This window comes from Myotis lucifugus, unplaced genomic scaffold (assembly GCF_000147115.1).
Source record: "Myotis lucifugus unplaced genomic scaffold, Myoluc2.0 scaffold_26, whole genome shotgun sequence".
NCBI lineage: Eukaryota > Metazoa > Chordata > Mammalia > Chiroptera > Vespertilionidae > Myotis > Myotis lucifugus.
Genome location: NW_005871074.1, coordinates 6,273,286 through 6,297,492, shown reverse-complemented (window position 1 = coordinate 6,297,492; position 24,207 = coordinate 6,273,286). Strand labels below are relative to the sequence as shown.

The following is a 24,207-nucleotide window of genomic DNA, read 5'->3' as shown; positions in this document are numbered from 1 at the left end:
CCCTCTACCTCTCTGCTCTCTGTACTCCATTCCTGGCTTTTGGGCTGGTCTTACCATAAACTACCACTGTGGCGGACAGGCTCCTCCTCTTGGCCACGATGTTGGCTGCCATGCAGGTGTAATTCCCGGAGTCTGAGAGCCGCGCCTGCCTGATGATCAGGTTATGGTCAGCCCTGGTGTCAATGTTCTCATCTTGTTCTGAGTCAATGGGCTCCTCATTTTTCAGCCATTCCACCTATAAGAAGAAAGAATGTTAACTTTACAAGTCATTTAAAAAAAACCACAAAACACTTTTTTTTTTGAATTGGAAGGTGAGCAATTTTGATGTGCGGAAAAGAGACCTATAGCAATGATTTTTCCCCCTCTTTATTCAATATGCCATCCCTTTTAATTAGGAAATTTGGTATATTCAGGAAATGAATACTGAAGTTAATAAACTGGAGTCAGGAAAAGGACTGCCTCCTATTGACTTTGACCCATTTTCTAAAAACGCAGTGGAAGAGAGAAAAGAGGTGACTGCAATTAGGTCATTTCATTATATTTCATTTTATTAGAATTCTGATGACTATGATGATGTTTCAATACTGGTGCATAATGGAGCTCAGAGAGCAGCACATGTACTTTGTGCTGAGAGAATATTATGTTGTCAGGCAAGTTTCAAGTCAGTACGTTTCAATTTAAACAAATTTTAATAAAGGGGTGAAAATGTGTAAAGGCCACTGTCATATATATTTGGGCAATCATAGGCACATAAATTCAAGTTTCAGTGTTCCCTAGTTTCGGGTATAGGTTTCTTTGGTGATCATGCCATTCCGTCATTGATTCAGTGGCTATTTAGATGGGGTTAGACATCTACCACATTTAAGGTCCATCCTTGCTTCTGGGGAAGCTCACTTCCCACATCCTCTGAGCATAGGCTAGTCCCATCTCGGACTTGCTTTTTCTGACCTATTTTCTTCTTCCAATTCCACCCTAATCCTATCCTTGGTCCAAACTTCTCTTTACCTTGAACACCTGAAGAAGACACAGATGGAACCGTCTGCTCCCTAGATCCTCATCCTCCCCCCAGTTGGGGTACACTACCTATACCTCCCCTACTTCACCGAGCAGGCCAGTCCTCCCCTGAACTAACATCTCTCCTTCCTCATTTTGTCCTCTGCTTCCACATCTGAACAACCTCTCCACTGTTCACACCATCTTGGTAGCACTGTACACATCTCTTGCTTGGCAGTAACTGCTTAGCTCTAGTTATCAGCATATGCTGCACACAGTCATTACTTAGCACTGAAAGCAAGGGCAGTGGCTACACCAGAGCCATCACACAGAAACATACGCAGTAGGGCATTTTTCATCATTCTGCCCACCATTAGCACAGATCATTGAGAGTTGCTTTTAGAAGAAGATGCCTCATTTCATGTTTAAATCTTGAGAATTCTAATTTATTACCAATAAACAAGTGGCATCTGTTATATAACAATTTGATGTAATCAAGATATGCTAATCTCTATAAAAAGGGATTATCAGAAGAAAACCTTTAATGATATTTATCTCAAGTGCCAACATGTAAATGAGAGTTTAGAGTAACCTAAATCATCACCATCTCAAATCCTCCCTAGAAAAAGTCAATATTAGAAAAGAAAATGATAGCAAATAGACAAAAGAAGAGGTCTGAGAACTGCTTAAAAACATGGAGATGAGCTGAAAAACCAATGTGATACAGGGCCATGAAGTAAAGAAGCAAGCTGACTACCCACCCCACGGTCCAGCCTGGAGGTGTGGCACTGGCTAATGACCCACAGCCCAGAAGCACTGCTCTGGCGAGCGAAGCAGGACAGTGCAACCAAGTTTATGTCACATCTGGCCACCAGTCTGTGACAAATGTCCTCCATTCCCCACTAACCAGATAGTTTATTCTTTCATGAATTTTATATTTTATGGGTACGATGAAAATAAACATTTAAATGCACATCACCCCAAGAAAATAAAAGCTGGGAGTAACACTGTCACCAATATTTGGGATGAAACACACACTTAAAGCCAATAGGATTGGAGTTTTGAAAGAACAGATCTGCCTGCTAAAGTAGGTCTGGAAGCTTTGTCCCACCCCACACTCTTCCTGACTCTGAAATTCAGAGCGTAAATTGCCTGGTTTTCTGATTAATTCCCTACTCCTGAGATTTGTAGCACTTAGAAAGCTGTTCCCTTGTGCCCCCACCTCAGTCATCATTTTCCACGCTTCCCCTCAAACAGCTGGTGAGGAAGTCAGGAAAGTCAGCCCTGGCCTATAAGTAAATTATTCCTTGTGAGTTAACTAGCCAGAAAACCCTTTGGGCAGTGTCCCTGGAGACAAAGCCAAAGGAAGTCCCAGCACCTGGAAATTGAAGAAAGCTTTCCTGACCAGATCTTGTACACGATTGTCTACCACTGTGCTGTACACCTGGAACTAAGAAGAAAAAATGATAATTGAATGTAAACTGTGATTGAAAATAAAACCCACAAAAAACAAAAACTTGGCCCAGAGTCTATTAAAGCCTTAATCATCAGGTAGAGGTTTGGCTTCAAATTGAAAATTTAAAACATATACACAATGAAGTGGCCAACAAACTAAGAAAACATTTGCCACAATTTGAATAAGTAAGAGGTTAATGCTGTGATGATCTGAGGAAAATCTGAATAGTTTAAAAACCACTATATGCATACGTCTGTGTGTGTGTGTGTATACTGGTAGGTGAAGATTAACAAAACACACACACACACACACACACACACACACACACACATACATATATATATCCTATATAATAAGAGCCTAATATGAAAATTGACCGAATGGTGAAATGACCGGCTGCTATGATGCTCACTGACCACCAGGGGGCAGATGCTCAATGCAGGAGCTGTCCCCAGCCTGCAGGCACCAGGCGGTGCCAGTGGGAGCCCCCCATCACACTGCCGGTCACCCTGCAGAGGGAGGTGACCCGTGGCAGCAGTGGGGGGCTGCAGGGCCAGTCGGCGAGTGGGCAGCGCCAGGCCGGCCAAGGCAGGTACCAGCGTGGGCCCCCTGATCACCCCACCAGTCGCCCCACAGATCGGCCCTGATAGCCGGCCAGGCCTAGGGACCCTACCCATGCACAAATTTCGTGCATTGAGCCTCTAATATATATATATATATAGCAAGTTTCCTTCACTTCCCCATCCTGCTTTAATTTATCTCCATCAGCTAGTCTTAAAGATAGTAATGCCTTTTGTTCTTATAATTATGATCCCAGGAAGCTACTAAAAAAAGGCATTAGGGCTATAAACAAAACCTTAACCACAATAAGTTATTTTTTGGTAAAAAGAAAGAAAAAGGAAAAATTATGCCAAAGCTACATGCATGCCAAATAGAGCTTTGTTTAAATAAATTGTGTTTCAACAATATGATTTAGTATTATATAGGCATTAAAAATCATGATTTCAACTAGTGAAAACACAGAAAATGCTCATAATACATGACAGTCAAAATGCACAATTATATGATTACTGTTATAAACTTATAAAACAACAAAATTTATATATATATATATATATATATACACACACACACACACACACACACACACTTTAAAAATTGAAAAATATTTGGAAGAATATATGGTCACAGAAATCTTCAGAGAAGATTAGGGTAATTTCTTTTCTTCCTGTTGGTTAACTGTGGCACCTTCAAAGAAAAGCTATTTAGTGATCTGAAAACAATCACTTTATCTTAGAAATAACTCTTTTAGTCTCATGTAGTACAGTAGTTTTCAAATTTATATTTTGCCATAAAATGTTTCCTTGAATTAGTTTATCTGAAGCTCAAAATTAAAAACACATTAACAAGGAAAGATCTTCTGACTGGTGCAGAAGTGAGGGGCCCTAAGCTGTATAAGATTGACCATAGCCAAGACCAAGTTTGCACAATTCCAGAGGAGATCATTCACATCTTTCCCCTTCTATGTCAACCATACCCTGCAGAGATGTCCAGTGCACATCTTTTGCCATCATATACTTTGTCCCTGTCATCCAATCTATCCCCCTACCCACCTGCATGTACTGTGGACATATACAATGACCTGCTGTTGGGTCTCCCAAATCATAGTTTGAAAATCATCGATATAGGATGAATGAGGTGTTGTAGATATACACATTCTGGTACCCGTGGTGTTTATGCTGTCGTGGCTGAGGTTCATCAATCCTATTATGTCTATAAACAATCAGTACATTAGTAGACTCATAATTGTGGGGCTATTTTTATTCATAACCTAATAGTTTATCCATTTAACTGATGGCAGGATCTTTATGAGGAAATCAGTTTGGTATTTTCTGGGCTAATAAAAGTGACAGATTGCTTTTGGGATTTATGCTTTTGTCACTTAGCGAAATTTTAAGACATTTTTGATGAGCTAAGTGCTCCTAATGTAGAATAGTTTAATAAATAAGATACGAAAAAGCATTCCCTACACCAGCCATTCCAAACTCAAACGGTCCTGGGGGCCAGGGAAGTAACATAAATCACCGCAGTGGCCCTGTGCGTGAGACATCCATGTGCATCGCTTGCATATTAATGACAAGGGCCCATTCTTCATTTCCACAAAGAAATGAACTCACTAATTTTTCTTAAAAAATGTCATCGCTTTGTTTCTACTTTTGTTTTCCCACTTTAGATAGAGACAAGAGTATTTAAAAAAATGCTAGTGTCATGAAAACTGACAATGAGCTCATTTTGTTTAAAATCTCTTCTGCTTTTCATGTTTCAAAATGGTCTTCAAATTTATGGACTATTTGGCGTCACTGTGTATGGGAAGTGGTGGCAACTGTGACAAAATGAAGATCACAGGACCTGTGCAAATGTGTAGCCACCAGGCAGGTCAGACTAGGGTTGCCAGTGTAACTGGACCTTCCATCTTTCACAAGAAACCAATGGTGTATATTTTAATGTAATATTTCTTGATTCTAACATGATAGATCATATATTACAAAATATATTGTAAGGGCCAAACATAGCATATCCATGAACAGAAGTAAATTTACTTTCTCTTTTCCACACACCAGCTTTCTGGCTCCTAGTGATTGTTTCACAAAAAGGAGCTCAGTGTCGTCCCTAAAGTTAATTCCTTTTCATTAGATAGGAATTCCCCCATCACCCTAGAATATTACTGTTCATGTCTCATAACCCCCTCTCAAGGCTTCCTCATAGAAGTGACTGGCAAGCATCAAAGACCTTTTGAACTTATGTACAGTATTCTTTAAGTAACATAAGGGCATCTGTACTGAGTTCAGAAATTATTTCACAAGAGGTTGTCAACAAGAAAAATCCTAAACTCTTAACAAAAGCAATACAAATTTTCAAATTAGCATTATGGGATCAATACATTGACCACTTCCAGACTAAGGAACATTTGTATAATTGATCCAAATGACCTCAGGCAAACAGGTCATCTTTTTGACAGAGAGGCATAACATTCTGAAGGTTGTTGGCAACATGCACCCCTCAGAGAAACAGGTCTTCATCTGGTTTCTATTTAGTTTACATGGATAATCCAAGTTAGAAGCATGTACAGAAACTAGTTACTTAGAGATAATGAGCTGATGGTTTTGCAGGATGTCCACATTCATGAACATAGTGCCACGTGCAGATGGTCTGCAATTTGTAGATTTTACCAGTTTATAAACAAATCTGGAAAAAGCAGACCATCATGCCAGACAGCATGATCAGTTGCTGATCCATTATTCTGGTTAGCTGGGGACAGAAGGTACGTAATTGACCAGTCTATAGATTTTTCTCAACAATAGGCAGTGTGATGTAATTGGATGGGGGAGGGAACCATCTTTGAAATAGTGGTAGAGTATTTTGCCTGAGATCTGAGTTACATTTGAAAATGTCTGCATGAGTCCTGATATTTTACCTCTTCTTTCCTTTGCCAGAGACATTTATACACATACATAAACCTTACACCTAAATATTTATTTCCATCAGATAGTAAGTCAGAATTCCCAAGTTCCTGTTCTTAGTTTTAATATTCTGTAAAAGAATGAGGTGACTGGTGTTATTAACAATTTATAAATGGGGGAGAAAATATTAGACTAGAAAGAAAAAGCCACTTTAATAGGAGGATCCAAAGCCTTTTGTCCTTTGACTCTAGATGGTATCAACTTGAACTCTCCCTTCATATTCCACAAAAAATGCCAATCAGCACCAGTTATTATCTACCAAGTGTTTCTATGCCAGAATTCCAGTACTCCAGTTAGGATTTGCTAGACTCAATATAAAATAGATGTAACTTTAGATTTATGACATTTGAAGCTTCTCAATCCATCTACTCATTACCTGTGATCACTTTCTCCACTACTCATTGGCAAGCTCCTTAAGAACATGAACAACATTTAAAATCTTATATATTACATAGCAACTACTTCAGAGGATGTTCACTGGCACCTGTGGAATAAATGTTCTAGCCCAAATTGAGGTACATGCAAATTTAGAGACTGGGGATACACATACACGCATACAACAAAGGTTCAAACTGCATTTTAGGGGTTGGGCCAAGGGAGAGAGAGATTATTCTTTGCTTTATATCCCATGGTTGAGCGTAGATATGATCTAGTAGAGACATTTTTAAAGTAGTTGTTAAAAGAAGACAACCTTGTCTGATGAAACTGGTGGAGAGACAAGACTACACTAGAGGGATGTGGTGTAGATCTAGGGAAATACTGGAAGGCCACAGCAGTTCACAATGTGGTCATTCCCTCCCTACATACCTTCTCAAACTTTTTGTAAAGGTACCATCTTACCAAACAACAAGTGTGATTGGATTTCTATGAGAAAACAGAAGGCTGAGGTATGCATTCTAGCCGGTGAAGGGCTAAGCTGAGATGGCACCCATGGACACCAGGGTGGGGACAGAGTGGAAAAGGCAGAATAAAGATGGGGTTCCACAGCAACTATGGGTGGGCCTCTAGACATGCACACTAAGAAATTGATCTAACCAATAAATGCCTCATTCACTTTAAGTCACATCATGACTGTGCTCAGTCGTCCACATAGTTTGCCAGATTTGGATGCAATGACCATATGTTATTTGCAAAATAATTTTCACTTATATGTGCAATCTTAGAAATAAAAGCACACATAGAAAACCCCATGCTCATACATATGGAGAACAGATTGGTGGATGCCACAGACAGGGGTGGGGTGGGAGAAATGGGTGAAGGGGTCAAAAGATACAGACTTCCAGTACATAATAAATGTCATGGGGATATAATGTACACCATGGTGATTAAAGTTAATAATACTCCCATTGCATATTTTGAAAGTTACTAAGAGTAAATCTTAAAAGTTATCATCAGAAAAATATTTTGTAGCTATATAAGGTGATGTTAACTAGACTTATTGAGGTGATCATTTCACAGTGTATGCAAATATAGAATCATTATGTTGTACACCTGAAGCTAATAATGGGTGTTAATTATAACTAAATTAATGAATAAATAAAATTAAACAATATTTGTCCCCATATAGCTCATGAGAAGTTATGGTAACCCTCTCAATGTTATCTGGTGTCTCATTTTGCTTTTGTTAATGAGAATAAATGAGTGGGACAAGTAGACCCTACAATCTGATACAGTCAGCAGTCTTAAAATATTTAAGGTGGCCAGTTGCATCTAAGCCTATTGGGTGACTTACAGAAAAGCACGTGCTTTCCTGAGAAAAGGGGAAGGCATTTCTGCTGTTCACCTGTATAGGCATGAATGTGATTCTGAACAAATAGCAGCTGTCTTGTGATCTTGAATAAAAGGCAAAGAAACACACAGAGATACTGGTTATCATGTCTATATGCACAAGGGCACACATAGCTATTCAATACATTATCTCACTTGATCCTCACAATAGCTACCCCCAAAAAATAAGTAGGCAAAGAAAATCTTATTCTTCCCATTTTACAGATTATGTGAGCTAAGTTAACATACTAGACAAATCGTAGAATTTGACCTGGTAGTCTTCAAGTAATTTTTCTACCACAAGACATGAGCCATTTTTTATGTCTCTTGTTGACCAAATAAATGGCGGCTCCTTACCATTTCCCATAGTTTGACTTGGCATACTCGCATATGTCTTCACTGGGACTTCACCACTGATAAGCATGGCATCTCTTTACTCATAAGGGAGCATATTACCTTCTAATGTTAGTTTAGGCCATTACTCTCTTCCCCTCTTTCCGAGATTAGATGTCACCTGTCCTCTTCTCTCTCCTTGTTAATATTTCCTTCAAGTTATTTATAACAGTACTATCATGTTTCCCCTTTGTCTTCCTTCTTTTTCCAATCTGTGTGGATTGGTTTTAAAGCCACCTACACAGCAGTTTCTTCAATCTAGCTTTACTTATCTGATTATGCATCACAAAAGGAAGCAGAAATTCAGCTTAATTGGGAAGCCACAGCAGCAGAACCAGGCAAGCAATGGAAACCTAATGATCACAGAGAGAATCACACTCCCTGATGCTGAATGAAATGACAGTCATGAGGATCTCTGTAGAGGCCTGACTTCTAAGGAACTTTATGTTCTGACATTGTGTTTCTCTTGTCAGATCAGTGTTGTCCTTTCACTTCCCTGCTTCAGTTATGAAAGTCAGAAGCAGCCTCCTGTTATTTATTTATATTTTATTCATTTTGACAGGTAAATGGTCACGGGAACAGTGAACACCCTGGATCCACTGTTAACAGTAAATGTTACATTGTCATGAGTGCGGATGAGACATGTTTGCATTAATGTAAAGCATTGTCAAGAATGGTGATCAGACAGAAAAGACAGCATTAAATGGACAAGGCATAGAGATAAGAATGGAAAAAGATATGCAATCAGAAGGTGATTTTTAAGGGAGGGCACCGGCTGCCATTTGCCATTCAGCCATGTTTTCCACAGTGCAAGGGCTCTCACTCCTGGCTAACTCCACCTTTGCTCACTGCCATCTGCTAGGGCAAAACGAATTCTGGTTTTGAATATTTGATGAAGCAAGCTGTAGGAGATGCTTCCAAAACTTGGTATCCTAAGGAATGACCTAAAATACAGTGTAATGTGCTGATGCGTTTTAAGGGATTATTTGGGGATGGGAAGAACTCTCTAGCTGATAAAGAGCTGGTTTTCAGGGAGCCTCATAACTGCTTCTGCATTCCTCCTGCAACTTCTGGTATGTAAATAAGGATTTTAAGGTGGTGGCGAGGGGAAATGAATGAACAATTCCATTTCCCCGTTCCTTACTGCCATGTAATATATACTCAGGTGCTGAGACAATAGCCATCTTATTAATGATTAGAACATTCAAAATTCTAAATGTTCATATCAAACTGGTTTAAAATGCTGACATAGAAGTCATATAATTAGATAAAGAATGCAAACACAGATCACTTGCATATACTATATACACACCATCTGAGAAATCAGATCTGCTCAGAAGAACAATTCCATCAGCCACAGTGAAAGGCTAATCATGTAATGATCTGCCAAGGAAATGCTGGGACAAATATGGATTAGCTCAGTTCCATACACTGGGTGGCTGAGAATGAATTAGCATAATCATAAATTTGTTCCAATTACAGAAGGCAATTATCAGAGACCAGCTTATAGCATTATCAAAATGAAATCAGCAAAGTGCACCGACATTCCAGGTAGATGCCATTGAGTTAATGGTGCTTAAAAATAAAAAGGCTCTGCACCCATTCATCTTTCATCCCTTTGATTACTGTACACTCCACACAAGTTTCCTTTCAGCTGACAGACACAGAGCCATCGTGAAAGAACAACTATATACTGTAAGAAAAAAATGCTTAACGTAACAACACAACTGCAAAGTAACCAAATTCTAAAGTCTCCTGAGTGTAATTTCTCCAGGTCAGTGGTTCAGACACTGCTTTTACATTTTAGACAGTAATGCACATCATCTCTTGTGTTCTTTCCAAAATATTGATCAGGAATAAAGCTGTGACTAAGCCAGTCATTACCTGCTCCAAACAAAAGTTCTTTGTGCAGAAAGGTAGTGCTGTTTTGCAAAAGGTAGCCTCACTGTCCTTGCTCCCCCCGCCCCCCCATTTTGCCTTCCCTGTTTCCTTGTTAACCATTGCCAACCTGGAAAGTGCGCAGAGCAGTGAAACATATTTTGTAAAGAATGCAGCAGATTTAGTGTCAAAGTTTTAGAGCTGAAAGGGCAATTTTATTAAATAGCTAAGATTTTGCACATATGTGGTGTCCAGCACTTAAGGAAAGAGGCATCAGGATATACTCAAGAGAGGGCAGATTAATAAGAAGACAAAAGAGTATTTCTATTGTAACTAAATGCAATGGGTTTTATTATTACAAAGGATGGTAGACCCAGTGGAGTTGAGGAAGGGAAAAGGGGAGGAGAGGAAAGGCAGACAAACATCCTCTTTTTATTGATGGTCTGCTATGCATAAGATTCTAGGCTCTTTCGCATCTTAAACCACTGGGTGAGGTAGAGGTTAATTATGTTTTTATAATAATAAAAATTAACCATCAAAGAACTGAAATTTTCAGGCATGCTCAAAATTCTGCCATCCTTTTAAAAATATGTTCTTTTTTTATTGATTTTTAGGCAGAGAGGAAGGGAAAGGAACAGAGATAGAAACACTAATGCAAGAGAAACATCATCAGCAATCAGCTGCCTTTGCCCGCCCCCTACTGGGGATCAAACCCGCAACGTGGGTATGTGCTCTGACTGGGAATCAAACTGGTGACCTCTTGGTTCATGGGTTGATGTTCAACCACTGAGCCACATCAGCCAGGCTCTGCCATCTTAAAATAAGTAAACAAACAAAAAATCCTTTTTTTTTCATAGACATCTCTCTTGAATTCTTTACTCATCCCTCATCATTACATTTCACTTTGCCTTCCACCCCATCAATTCACTGAAATTGCTCTTGCTAAAGTCACCAATGATCTCTAAGTTGCTACATTCAGTGCACACTGTTTTGTATTCTTAGTTGATTTTCAGAGCTAATGAGACCTTTCTTGAATTTTCTCTTCCACTGGTTTTTAAAATACCACATAGTCTCTCTCTGTACCCCTTTGCCATTCCTGCTCTGTTTCTTTTGTTGGTTTCTTCTCTATCCAGACATGAAGCATTGTATTTCTTAAGGTCTCAGGATTAGGCCTTTCTCCACATCTGGTCATACAATGTATCTCCCCCTGCCATATGATAACATCAGACTCATGTATCATTCATGGCTATACACTGAATATTCCCAAATTGATATCTACAGTTCATTGACCTTTTTAAGATACAGGCTCTTATAATCAGGTTCCTATTCAGCATCTACTTTTGTATGCTTCAAAGATACTTCAAGCTGAACAGGTAGAATTGGATTTAGATTTTTTCCCCTCACAGAAATAAAAAGGGATGGATGATTTCCTTACCTGTTTGTCTGACATGAAAATATTTGAATATTATCACTAAAATTTTTGGAGAGTTGATGAAATAATACCTTCACATGAAAAATAATATTCTTGACATAATGTATGGAATATATGGGATAAAGAGGGGCAGGGAAAGGTAGGAGCAGAGAGATTGACAATAATCCCATGAAGAAATTGTAGTGGAATGAAATGTAAGGCTATGATGGGTTTACAGTAAAGAGCCTTGACAAGATGTGAAGGGGTAAAATGGAGTAAATAGAAATTTGTGACTGATCTAAGATTTGAAGACAGAGTAATACAAATTTGGCACCCATTCTTCTGACTTGGACAAGTGATATAGGAAAAGACATTTTTAGATGCTGAACTGATATGTATTGACTGAAGGTCACCCTGGTCCCTCATATACAAAGAGTACTCTCAAATTAATAGGAATAAATAATGGGTGAAAGACCAAACATGGCAACAGAAAAATAGCCCAAGTACTTGAATAATTAACTCAGTGATGAATACAGGTAGGTTGAAGATGTATATGAGGCATTTAATCAGCTCTAGACCTATATAGTCAACTACTTTTTGAGCATATTTACTCCTCAGCTTTCAGCATAAATTGTATCCCAAGCTATAGGCATATATGAAATTATGCAGAAAGTGTAAGATGGGTAAAAAGCGTTTAAGATGCAACCTGAAGAATAGCAGCACTTTAAGATCATACAAGAGGGAAATGGGGACTGATCATGAAGTAAGGGAGAAATCAGAAATGTATGTGTCATAGAAACCAAGAAAGAAAAATATTTTAAGTTCACTCATGCACCGCTTAATGACAGGAATATGCTGAGTAATGTGTTATTAAGTGATTCGTCATTGTGCCAACATAGAGTGCACTTACACAAACTTAAATGGTACAGTCTACTATTCACCTAGCCTGTATGGTAGGGTGTATTGCTCCTAGGCTGCAAACCTGTACAGCATGTTACTGTACAAAACAACACTAGATTAAATCAAGCACAAGAGAAAATGATGTAATCAAAAGAAGCAGTAAACATGAACTGTATGAGGCTGCTGCTGGCATAACACAGAATACTTTTTTACAGAAAACTTTTTTTTATAAGTTCAAGAATACACTCTAAAATAATGAATAGAAATATAGTATAGAAATACATAATAAATGCCTAAGCCAGTAACATAGACATTTATTATCATTATTAAGTACTATGCACTGTGATAATTGTATGTGCTATATTTGTATAGAACTAGCAGCACAGTAGATTTATTTATTCCAGCATCACCACAAACACATTAGTACTGCATTACACTATGATATTATGATGACCATGACATCCCTAGGTGATAGGAAACGTTTTTAGCTTCATTATAAACTTACATAGTTTGTCGTTGGTGAGAAAGTTGTGGTGACCCAGAACTGCACTTAAAATCACCACTGAAATAAAAAGTGAGTGTAAGTAAAGCCCCAGGCTCTAGTTCAATGTGAAGCTCCTTCTATAGCATGTTAAAGGACTCCACTCTTGTCTTTGTTAATTTCACAGTTAATAATAAAAAAATGCTCTCCCTTTCTGTTCACTTGCCTCAATATTCACTAAAACTTCCCCAAAGTCAATTTGTCACTTGAAAAATAAAGTAGTATCTCTATCTCACTCCTTAGAACAAAACTAAACCATAGGCATATAAAATCCTATATAATAAAAGGCTAATATGCAAATAGACCAAACAGTAGAACAACTGAACAACCAGTTGCTATGATATGCGCTAACCACCAGGGGGCGTGTGTGGAACATGGTGGGTGTTGGCCATGGCGGAATGGTGGAGCAGGTTAGCGGGGGCACCAAACCAAGGCGGGGCACCGTTTGCTGTCATCGGGGTGAGCCTCTGGTGGTTACTGAAAATGATTTGCTCCTGCGTGCCACTATCCCACCCAACGCTTGCACCTGCTGCCAGCACCGGAGCCGCCACTCACACCCACTGCCAGTGCCGGCCTCGCTCACACCCACAGCCAGTGCTGGAGCCACTATTCGCACCCACTGCTGGTGCCCAGCGCAGGTCCCAATCACTTGGAGCCATTAGCGGGTGCGAGTGGCAGGTGCCAGCCCTGATCGCCCCTGAGGGCTTCTCTGCCTCCCCTGTGCCTGAGGGGCGATCAAGGCAGCAGCCGCTGTTTGCACCTGCTGATGGCGCTGGCCCCAATCGCTCTATGCCGTCAGCAGGTGCTAGCAGGGCCAGCGCCATCAGCACATGGGAGCAGCAGCGGCAGGAGTGGGGCTGCTGGCAGACAGGGGACCAGGAGCCGCGGTGGGAGGGGCCGGATAGGGGTATGGAGGATGGGCCGAGACCTGCCTTTGTGCCTACTGCAGCGTCTCGGCCCACAGTTCCTTTCAAGGTGCATGAATTTGTGCACTGGGCCCCTAGTATTAAAAATATAATAAGTGAAGATGAAGCATCCATCTTATATAAAAACTGCTGTTTGAAATTTTAACCCTGCTATTTCTGGCTTCTGTAAATGCTTGCTGGCTTAAATAATAAGGAAAATAAGACTACTCCCATTTCAGAGAGGCCATTAAACCTTTTCCAGATGAAGTTATCAGTGCTGGCACCAGGCCAAGCCTTTGGTCTAGGTCTCAAAGCACCAGCACATAGGGCCCTTTAAGAACTTGCAAAGGGGACCGGAAAAAACCCATACTGGGGAGACAAAGAAGGTAAGATAGTATAAATACAGGAAACTTCCTGTGTAATTTCACCCAGAATTTGAGAGACATTTTCCTCTGGGCCCGCGCATAGTAAATGTAACTCCATCTCTCTAAGCGTTGCTTGGTTCTTCTACGGTTTTTCTGTAACAAAGACACCAAAGAACTATAAGAAAGCATGGGTGAATATTTTTGTGATTTTACAATAGAGAAGGATTTCCTGCATGGTGTAAAAGCTAAATTCATAAGTATTGACTATTAAAGTTCAATATAACAAAAGGATGCTAAGAAGGAAAAACATGAAAAAATGTTTGTAACATATTACAAAGGGTTATTATACAATAATCAAGGGAGATATCCAATACATTTTGCAACTTGTACAACCAAATGCCCATCAAATAAAAATGAATGCCAATTAGTATGTCTGACCAGTATCTACTGGATATCAGCCTGGTTCCTAATATATAAAGATCATGCTAAAATCAATAGGGAACAAGCATTCTAATAGAAAATGAGCTAAGTATTTGAAAAGATTATTTAGAAGAGAAAAATACAAATGGATAAGTAACATATGGAAAAGTTGTTCAACCTTTCCGATAATGAAGATGAAAACGAGATATTATTGGTAGCCTATTACCATGGCAAATTCTGATACTATATAGGGTTGGCAAAAGTGTAAAGGAATGAATGTTTTCAGTAACTTTATGTGATAGTCTAATTTTAATAGAATGGGGAATATCTCTGAGACATTACTGCGTATAAAAAAGTCAGATTATAAAACTCTATTTTTATTATCTCTATATTCAAACACACTCAAAGATCTGGAAAGCAGTTCATGAAATGTTATTTGGGTAGTACAATGTTCAGGGGTCAGAATTTTCTTCTTTATAGGTACTTAGATTGCTGTAATTTTTGGTGTGAGCTATTCACCAAATATTTCTGGCTTTCTCTTTTACATGTTCAGTTGCACTTCCTGGTCCCTGTTTAGTTTTTTGGGGGGGAGGGTCATGCTACTTGTGCTGGCCACTGAGTTGCAGTAAAAGTGACTTGTCAGTTGCAGGACTGAGTATTTAATTTCCTATAGAGACTCCTTAGAGCTCTTTCTCTCTCTGCTAGAACAGCTCACAGTTTGGAGAATGGCTACTGCCTTAGCCTTGGAACTGTAGTAAGTGTCAATGAAACGGAGTGCCTGGCTGACATGTGATGGACATGTAATATGAGGGAAAAATAAATCTTTGTTGTTTTAAGTCATTGAGATTTCTAGGTTGTTTGTTACTTTATCATTACCTAGCCTACCCTATTCTCCACAATCCACATTATTTTACAAGCAGATATAAAAGTTCTTTTCATTAAACAAATGTATGGTCCCAAAAATATTTTTAATACTCCTTGTCTCTAAGAAGTAAACACATGATTTAAAATCGCATATCCTTCTGTTTCATAAAGTAATATATTAACTAGAAAAACAATCCATTTCTAGGTAGGTAGGAGTCTAAGTGACTGTCCCACATGGCATTTTTTTTCTTCATAGCTCTTCTCACCTGACTATTTTAGACAACTTGATTTTTGCATAAACTTACATAGTCGTAGATCATAGATAATGAGTCCTTGCATTAAAAATTCTAACCTCTAAATTCAAGGAGAAAAACTTAAGTAAAATTCTATTATTTTTACATGTCATACTTACTTTGCTTGATTATACAGTTTCATTAACAAAATTGAGTTTTTCATTTGTTTTTATTTTTTTAAATAACACAGGTAGTTTCATGGGTTACAAACATTCCATGAGAGATTTCAAAAGAAGTGACTTTGCATAGCCAACATATTCTCATTTGGGGAGGGTGTTTACCTTTCTCATTTTAATCAGCCTGGTCAATTAAATTGGATGGTTTCCTATTTGTTTCTATCTAGTTTATCCTCCTCTGCCTTGCATTCTGGTTTTTATGAACTAGCTCAAAGCCTCTGTTTGGTCTTCACAACACTACAGGGAATGCTTAAAAAATAAACTAAATTGCCTCATGACTTCTTTTTTTCAAACTTGCTGAAAATGAGATTTTTCAACAGCCTCTATTCCATAACCCTCCCCTTCCTTTTTAATTTAAATTTTGGTACTAAAGTGAGTTTACGATATTCCATTAATATCACTAGGGGAGACACTTGTTGTTTATGTAATGTACAAATTAGTCTACAGTTCTTCCCACTCCTATCCATTACTGTTCTAGGATATCACAACACACATATATAGCATATTAGCAGTTTATTTGCCTTAAAAATCCACCTTTTCAGTTTTGGTAATATTATTATATTTAAAATATTTTTTCTTGAATTATTAATTTTTATTGCATGCAATATTATTATATTTAAAATCGTTTTTCTTGAAATATTAATGTTTATTGCATGTAACATTATTATATTTAAAATCATTTCTCTTAAAGTATTAATGTCTATTGCATGTAACATTATTATACTTAAAATCGTTTTTCTTGAAATATTACCAAAAAAAGACAAACTAAGCTATGGGAACAGAAAAAAAAATCCACCTTTTCATATTACTTATTGATTCATGATCGTACATTTACAAAAAAAATAGACAAAATCACTATGCAACCCCTAGACCACCACAAACTGTTGTTTGAAAGAGATGGTCCTTATAGATTTCAAAACACTTGAGGAGTCAATCTCGAATAACACATTCAACAAAGAAAAACCATGATCAAAACTGTCAAGAAAGAAAGGTAAAATCTACTTTGGAATTAAATATTTCACTATTTATTTGGAGAAAACAAAATGTGCATGTGTGTATCTTAAATGAGTATAGAGTTCATAAAGAATCAGCTGAACAAAGGATTTAGAAAATCAGTAGGATACTAGACCATAAAAGTATGCATTGCACACATTCTATAATCTACATAAAGATTATCAAGAGTTGATTGTGTGTAGTACTTGCATATTAAGTCAGTGTGGAGTTAATTTCCCATTCTTCCTCTGCAGAACAACAAAAATGTCACTTTCTTTCCCCTGCCTCACAGGGCTCTCAGGAGATTGAAAATGAAACTGGATAAATGGATTTTTGTAAAAGTGTAAAGCAATAAATTAATGTAATGTGGTAGCAGATTCTAGGAACACACAGTCTCATGTGGCTCCATTCAGGGTGCCAAAAGTTTAAAATGATGAGACCAGAACAATAGCACGTTGAATATAGGCCCTGCATGCTGCTCAAAGAGTTCAAACTCAACCCTGAAGGCACTAAGGAGCCACTGCTGGATTTTAACTAAAGGAGTTTTGCTTGAGAAAAATCATCTGGCATCAATGTGAAAGGTGCCAAGTGACACTGAGGATTAAAAAGCCCAGACAGGAAGTCATTACTTCACTAAATGAGAGAAATAATGAGGGCCTGAATGAGGCAGTGCAGTAAAGATGGAGAAGACAAAATGCAGAATAAATAGCATTGTTAAGTAGTGATAACGGAAAATGAGAGAAAGCATGAATGCAGGAATTAAGTATGACTCAGAAATTCCCAGCCTGGACAACTGGGAGCCTTAACTAAGACTTGGGGACCTGGATTTTCAAAGTCAAGTACATCTCTTGTACCTATGAGCATTTTGTGCCATGGGACATTTTTAAGAACTGATTGTTTACTTAAGCAACTGGACCCACCCAGCTAAACAGACATCCCAGCAACGTGCAACAGCTGGTGTTTCTGGTTTGAGAATAAAACAATCTGTGGAGTAATCTTCAATGAACACAACACTTATTTTGGGCTTCAGGTTGGTGGTGATAATTTTATAAGTCAAACTATAAAATAACTTTACAATTCTTGAGTTACAATGAAGCCACTCTGACCCTTAAATATATCTGACTTTCGATTGTGGTCAACAAGTGAGGTATACAGACATCAGAAGTATCACATCCAGAATGTCAATACTCTTTGAAGAGAGCAATAAATCATTTTCTGGATGCAAGATAAAACTGTAACCGATTTAATGTAAAAAAGGGCAACATCTGGCTGATGGCCACAACTCATTTCCTTATAGTCTGTTCCTTTAAGTTTATAAACCAGTAAGTAGGAGACATAAAAATAAACAACCACTTCATACTTCTTTTAATCATTTTACAAAGTGCATTGTACCTGGGATAGAAATGAGGGCATTATACTTGGAAACACTTATGATCAAATTATTTCTTCCATTTTGAAATAACACTGTCTTCTCCCTCTCTCTGTCATTCTCTCTGCCACATCTACACATAATCACCCTAGCCCAGCCTTGGGCAAACTACGGGCCGGATCCAGCCCATTTGAAATTAATAAAACTAAAAAAAAAAAAAAAAAAAAAAAAAAAGACCGTACCCTTTTATGTAATGATGTTTACTTTAAATTTATATTAGTTCACACAAACACTCCATCCATGCTTTTGTTCCGGCCCTCCGGTCCAGTTTAAGAACCCATTGTGGCCCTCGAGTCAAAAAGTTTGCCCACCCCTGCCCTAGCCTCTACACACCACCCTCCTTACCATCACTACCACCATCACCCGAATGGTCTAGACCCGTGGTCGGCAAACCGCGGCTCGCGAACCACATGCGGCTCTTTGGCCCCTTGAGTGTGGCTCTTCCACAAAATACCACGTGCGGGCACGCACGTTCAGTGCTATTGAAACTTCGTGGCCCATGCGCAGAAGTCAGTTTTCAGCCTGAGTGAGTCTATTTTGAAGAAGTGGCGTTAGAAGAAGTGGGGGTACGTTCGCTGAGGTTGACCCCTCAGATTGAGAACGTTTTTAGCAAAGGCCAGCTTAGGAGTACCCTAATTAATAACAATGTACCTACCTATATAGTTTCAGTTTAAAAAATTTGGCTCTCAAAAGAAATTTCAATCGTTGTACTGTTGATATTTGGCTCTTTTGACTAATGAGTTTGCCGACCACTGGTCTAGACTCTAGATCTAGACAGACTTACAGATGTGATTACTGATATAGGGTACCTTCCTCATTTTTCTGGGATTTTTAGCTTGTCATAAATACTCAGGTTACCATTAAGCCAAAAGGCTCAAACCATCAAATGCACTATAGCTGCCATTGTAGTCAATAGTGCCAATTTGCCTAGTGCATAAGACCAGCAAAAATGTGAGCTGATTGGATCCATCTTTGGAATACAATAAATTGGAATAAAGACAGGAAGTATTTGGCCAGGAGGTGCTAAAAAGATCAGACAATCATTTTCTACCAGGCTCTGGGTCACCTGAAGACCACTAATGTGTCAGCTGTTTTTCCTCCACCCTGACCACTGTCTCAGGCAAACATCAGTAATAGCTCAAGTCCATCCACTTGCTCATATGTCTGTACACACTAATTGGTAATAAGTAAACCCCTGAATCACTCCCACTCTTCTAGCAAACTTGCCACTGCAGATTGACCTTATATGATTTTTTTCCTCTTTAGGGCTGCTTATCTTTAGCCCGAATTTGCTTGTTTGAAAATGTCAGTGGGGATGTGGTAAACTTATGTTACTTGTTCTGTGTTCTGCATTATTGTCCTCTCCCCTTCAGGACCCTGGAGTTAGAAGACCATTTCCTTTCCTTGTACTTATTTTGCTTTAAAACTAGACTCATCTCTTACAAGCTTATATTCTTTTACACCAGTCACAGGCTGAGTGAAGTTGTTTACTTTCTCACCCGCACATCTGTAATCCCTATGCTTGGTGATAGGGCAGTAGCACCAGGGCATGATGGGCTTTATGAACCACTGCGACTTCGATAGCCCACAGGGCCTGCCTTTCCTCCACCAGGTGTAACTACTGATGGGGCTGCCCGACCGCATCTTATTCCAGGACCAGATTTCACATAACTCTGTCCAGACTACTGTGTGCAGTTTATTTTATAAGCTTTTGTTTTGTTTCCTTTTGACTCTCCTTAAAGCAAGAGGTCCAAAGGATCACACTTCCTCTGTATTTCATACAGAGAAAGTGCTAGATTTAATACATGTTTATGAGAGTAATCGGCTCTGGCAGCAGAAAATCTATTTTGCCACCCTTTGCCCTTTTTCCATTGAGAAGATAATGTTGGCACAATGACGCCCAGTCCTCAGCCATGGAATCCGGGGTGGCAGGAGGGAGGCCCTGTCTGTGAAGGAGGCAGCACCCTCTGGGTTAGAATAGCCCCAGGTCCCACTGCTGGGGTCCAGTCAGGAGCCCCTGACAAGAAGCCTCTGGAGTGAGAAAATCACAATCCAACTAATAGATACAGTGACTGGCTTGATTATTTACCAAATGATATGTATTTCACTTCTGACTGAGGGTGTTTACCCAAAAGTGGTAAAATGTGGCAAGACATGACAGGGACAGATAACGGAAAAGGTCTCCTTGGGGCTAACAGGAAGGCTGTGTGTCTGCGTGTGGAAGGGGTTGGCCCGAGGTTCCTCAGATTTCCCCAATCTTGTGAGATTGGTTCCAGAATCTGACATCAGGGACAACTTAGACTTAAAGCCAATGGTCCTGAACATAAAAAGAAAGAAAACTAATCATCGCAGATATAAGGTTGACTGTGTATGATAGATTCTCTCTGTGGTTTCTTTCCATCAAAATCGGCCAATAAGGGCCCATTCACAAGCTCTTCCTATCCACAAGCCCCCCACCGCCGGAGATTTAAACCAGAAATAAGATTGAACCATTAACAAGAAATTTAAAAATTAAACCAGAACAAAACTTTTTAAATTAATTTAAAAAGTAATTTAAAGACCTAAATATTAAAGTAAAAATTGAACTAGAAACAAGACACTAGAAGTGGTATGCCTAATCCAAAACTTGGATTTAAAATCCTTAGTTTTTTGTCTTCTCAGCAAAAAAATGTCTCATTATCTCAACCACTGGAAGTGAGCAATGGATCCTTTATTCCAGTACCTTTCAATCAAGCTCCTCTCTACAACAATAATTTCATAAACAGTTCTTGTCTGAGGCAACTCAGCTCTGCCTTGCAGTGTTTAATGAGAAAGGAGTGCCTGAGGAATTTACAAATCATCGTTTAAAAAAAAAATCCTCACACAAGGATATTTTCCCATTGATTTTTAGAGGGAGTGGAAGAGAGAGGGAAAGACAGAGAAATATCGATGTGAGAGAAACACATCCATTGGTTGCCTGGTTGCCTCCTGCACAGAGCCTGCAACTGAGGTATGTGCCCTTGACCAGAATAGAATCTGGACCGTTCAATTGGCAGGCTGACGCTCTATCCACTGAGCCAAACTGGCTAGGGCTACAAATCGTCTTTTTTATTGTTCTTATTTACCTAGCACCCTTACCCAGTGATCAGAACTGCTCAAGTATGCACCTTATGCCTATGGATAATGTGGGGAGAGGGAGGATGGTAGCTTGCTCTAAGCACATTGCATGGAATAGGAGAAATTAGAACCCAGCCAGAGTCAGGCAGGAGACAGTTGGTTGTCCTCAGCCAGAATTGGCCTTAAATAGAGAGCCCTGAGGGGAGGAAATCCATCTACTTCAAACCGCCCTCCCTAATTGTCTAACTCCATGGCATTATTTTATCTCAATGGATTACTGTGTATCTGCAACTTTCTTCCCCTCTGGCTCCCTTCTTTCCCATTTCCCCTGTTTTACAACAGAAACTGACTCCTAGCGGAGGGAGTCAGAGTGATGAAGGGGTGTCTTTGGTTTGGCATTTGTTACAGGGCTCAAAACTAAATGCTGGGTGATAAACATCACCAGAGAGCACAGCCTGCCCCAGGAGAAATGATCTTTAATGGACTTGCTCTTAAAGTATCTGCATGTGGCAGCACTAAATACCATGAAGTCTCAGTTACAGATCACAGACCTGAAATGCATGAATATTAAAGAAGAAAACAGCAGTGGGGCAACTAAAAGTAGAGGAGGAAGCTAAGGGAAAACCACATCCATCAGCCTTACTCTCTTTCATAAGGCCAGCTCTAGGCAAAACCATAACATAGGTGAAACTTTTTTTCTAGAACATTCTTTCACCCTTTCTCTCTTCTTCCCTGCTGCTTAATCATTCCATTTCTATCATGTTCTACCTACAGAGAAAGGATCCGGAAATAATTATTTGGAGAGCACACAAATGACAGAGCCCCAGATATTTGCATTTTAACTGAAGGGAAAGGTTTAATCTACAAAATGATTCTCCAATAGTAGAATTTCAGGAAAATGAATGCTAGGTGGGAACAGATGGAAGTTTCGGGAAATGAAACCTTCCTTAAATTATACCACATAAATGGTTTTCCTCATTCATACAAATTATTTTCCACAGGGCTGACTGCTGTTCTAACTCTTTTTATTCTTTTCCCTTCCAAGAATGGGTGGTGGGGTGCTCAGAAATTGGGGATTATCAAGCCTTTCAAGTGTTGATCCTGTGAAAGTCCAATTACTACTCATGTCGTTGATAACGCTCTCTCCATCACTCCAGCCAAGTAGAGGAATCTTAGAAACCATGCTTGTTGACCGTGTATTCACTGTGAGGATAATACCCATTTAAATAGCTGTCACCTACAACACAGAGCATGAAGGCATACCTCTGTGTGCGATATGCATGTGTGTACTTACAAAAATGGACTTTGAGGACTTACAGAATTGAGAAGCCTAACTGAATTGCTGCAAGGAAGTCAGCAGCATAAAATGTAACATAGGTGATTAAACGAACCTCCACAGTATCCAGAACACATCACTTGGTTTACTAGTTCCATCTTGTGCACGTTGGCTTCTATGATCATATTGTTATGTCATCAGAATAATAAAAGTCATAAATCTTCATTTCACAGAATTGATCACAAACCTAGGAGAAGAGGAGGTTGCCATACCTGCTATATTGTCTAAACAAACCCATGGAGGGATCTTGAGTCGTTTAATCATGGTGCTGTCATTTGGTTTGGGTAAGCATATTTTCCCTTCATTAGATTTAATATATAATCTCATTATAGAAATCTGACACTCTGCACCGACTCTCAACTCATAAATCAGCTTCTACTTCTATTCCTGAGGCCAGAGGATGGAAAGAAAAAAAAAACAGCAACAAAGTGTGCTAAAAATGCATAGCACAACATGATTTTAGCCATTCAGAGGATGCTCCTTGGCCGCTCTGCTTATTTTCATTGTTGATTTAGCCTAGTCCTACTGTCACACGGACCATCATGCTGACTTCCAAAGATTCATGTGCAACCATACATTTTAAAACTTTTACTCATGAATCTTTCCAAAAGGTCACTTCCTAACTTTCCCCCCATCTAATCACATCAGTTATTCTTTTTGTATAATATCATGCAACATCTGGGTACTCTGAGACCACAAACATATCTATTTTTATAGCACATTTTCAACACATCCTGTATCTTGTCTGGTGTTAAATGGGATGGAAAAGAAAAGATGACATATGCCCTGACTTCAATACATTTGGGGGGGGAAAAGATCACAATTTAAATCCCAACTAAAGAGGTTTTTTTTAAAATGTTGGCATGTACATGCTGACATATCTATAATGAATAGACATCCCTTATAAAATGCTTTTTGTGGACATAATACTTCTTATAAATATTAAAAGTTGTTCAAACACCAATATTTTCTTGAACAGACAAAATGAAGTTGTTCCTTCATTTTACATTTTGTCCCCTAAAACATCACTGGTCAATTGAAACCATATAATATGCTTTGGTTCCAAAGAGGAACAAAGTCAGCCTGAGAAGATGTGAATTCTATTAAGGATTAGAAAGATATTAAAATATATGTTAACTCACATGTAATGTTATCATGCCTTCCTGTGTCATATGTATATAGTCATAATATCTTTAATGGTAATAAGTTACAGAGCATTTCATCTCAAACTCTTCTCATCTTAACTTTTTTACTTCTCCAAGCTAATTTATGTTTCGGTTATCAAGTTATAACAGTGTGCCTTGTTGGTTTAGTCATTCTCTTAAATGAAATAAAATCCTCCTCTATTGATTTCAAATTTGTAGATCTGCTAAAATTAAAGTACTATAAAAATAATCACAATATAAGACAAAATGATGGAAATGTCTAAGAATGATAATTTACAACTAGAATTTAGCCCTTTAAGTTTCT

The 24,207-nt window shown here is 38.8% G+C and overlaps 1 protein-coding gene across 1 annotated transcript in view; it reads right to left on the bottom strand.

The window, feature by feature from the left end:
• Positions 1–24,207, bottom strand: part of UNC5D (unc-5 netrin receptor D) — a 513,075-nt gene that overhangs the window by 107,326 nt on the left and 381,542 nt on the right. Inside the window, exon 5 of the mRNA XM_006086216.3 lies at positions 55–235. Within this exon, the coding sequence (XP_006086278.1) occupies positions 55–235 (181 nt within the window). The remainder of the gene's footprint in view (positions 1–54; positions 236–24,207) is intronic.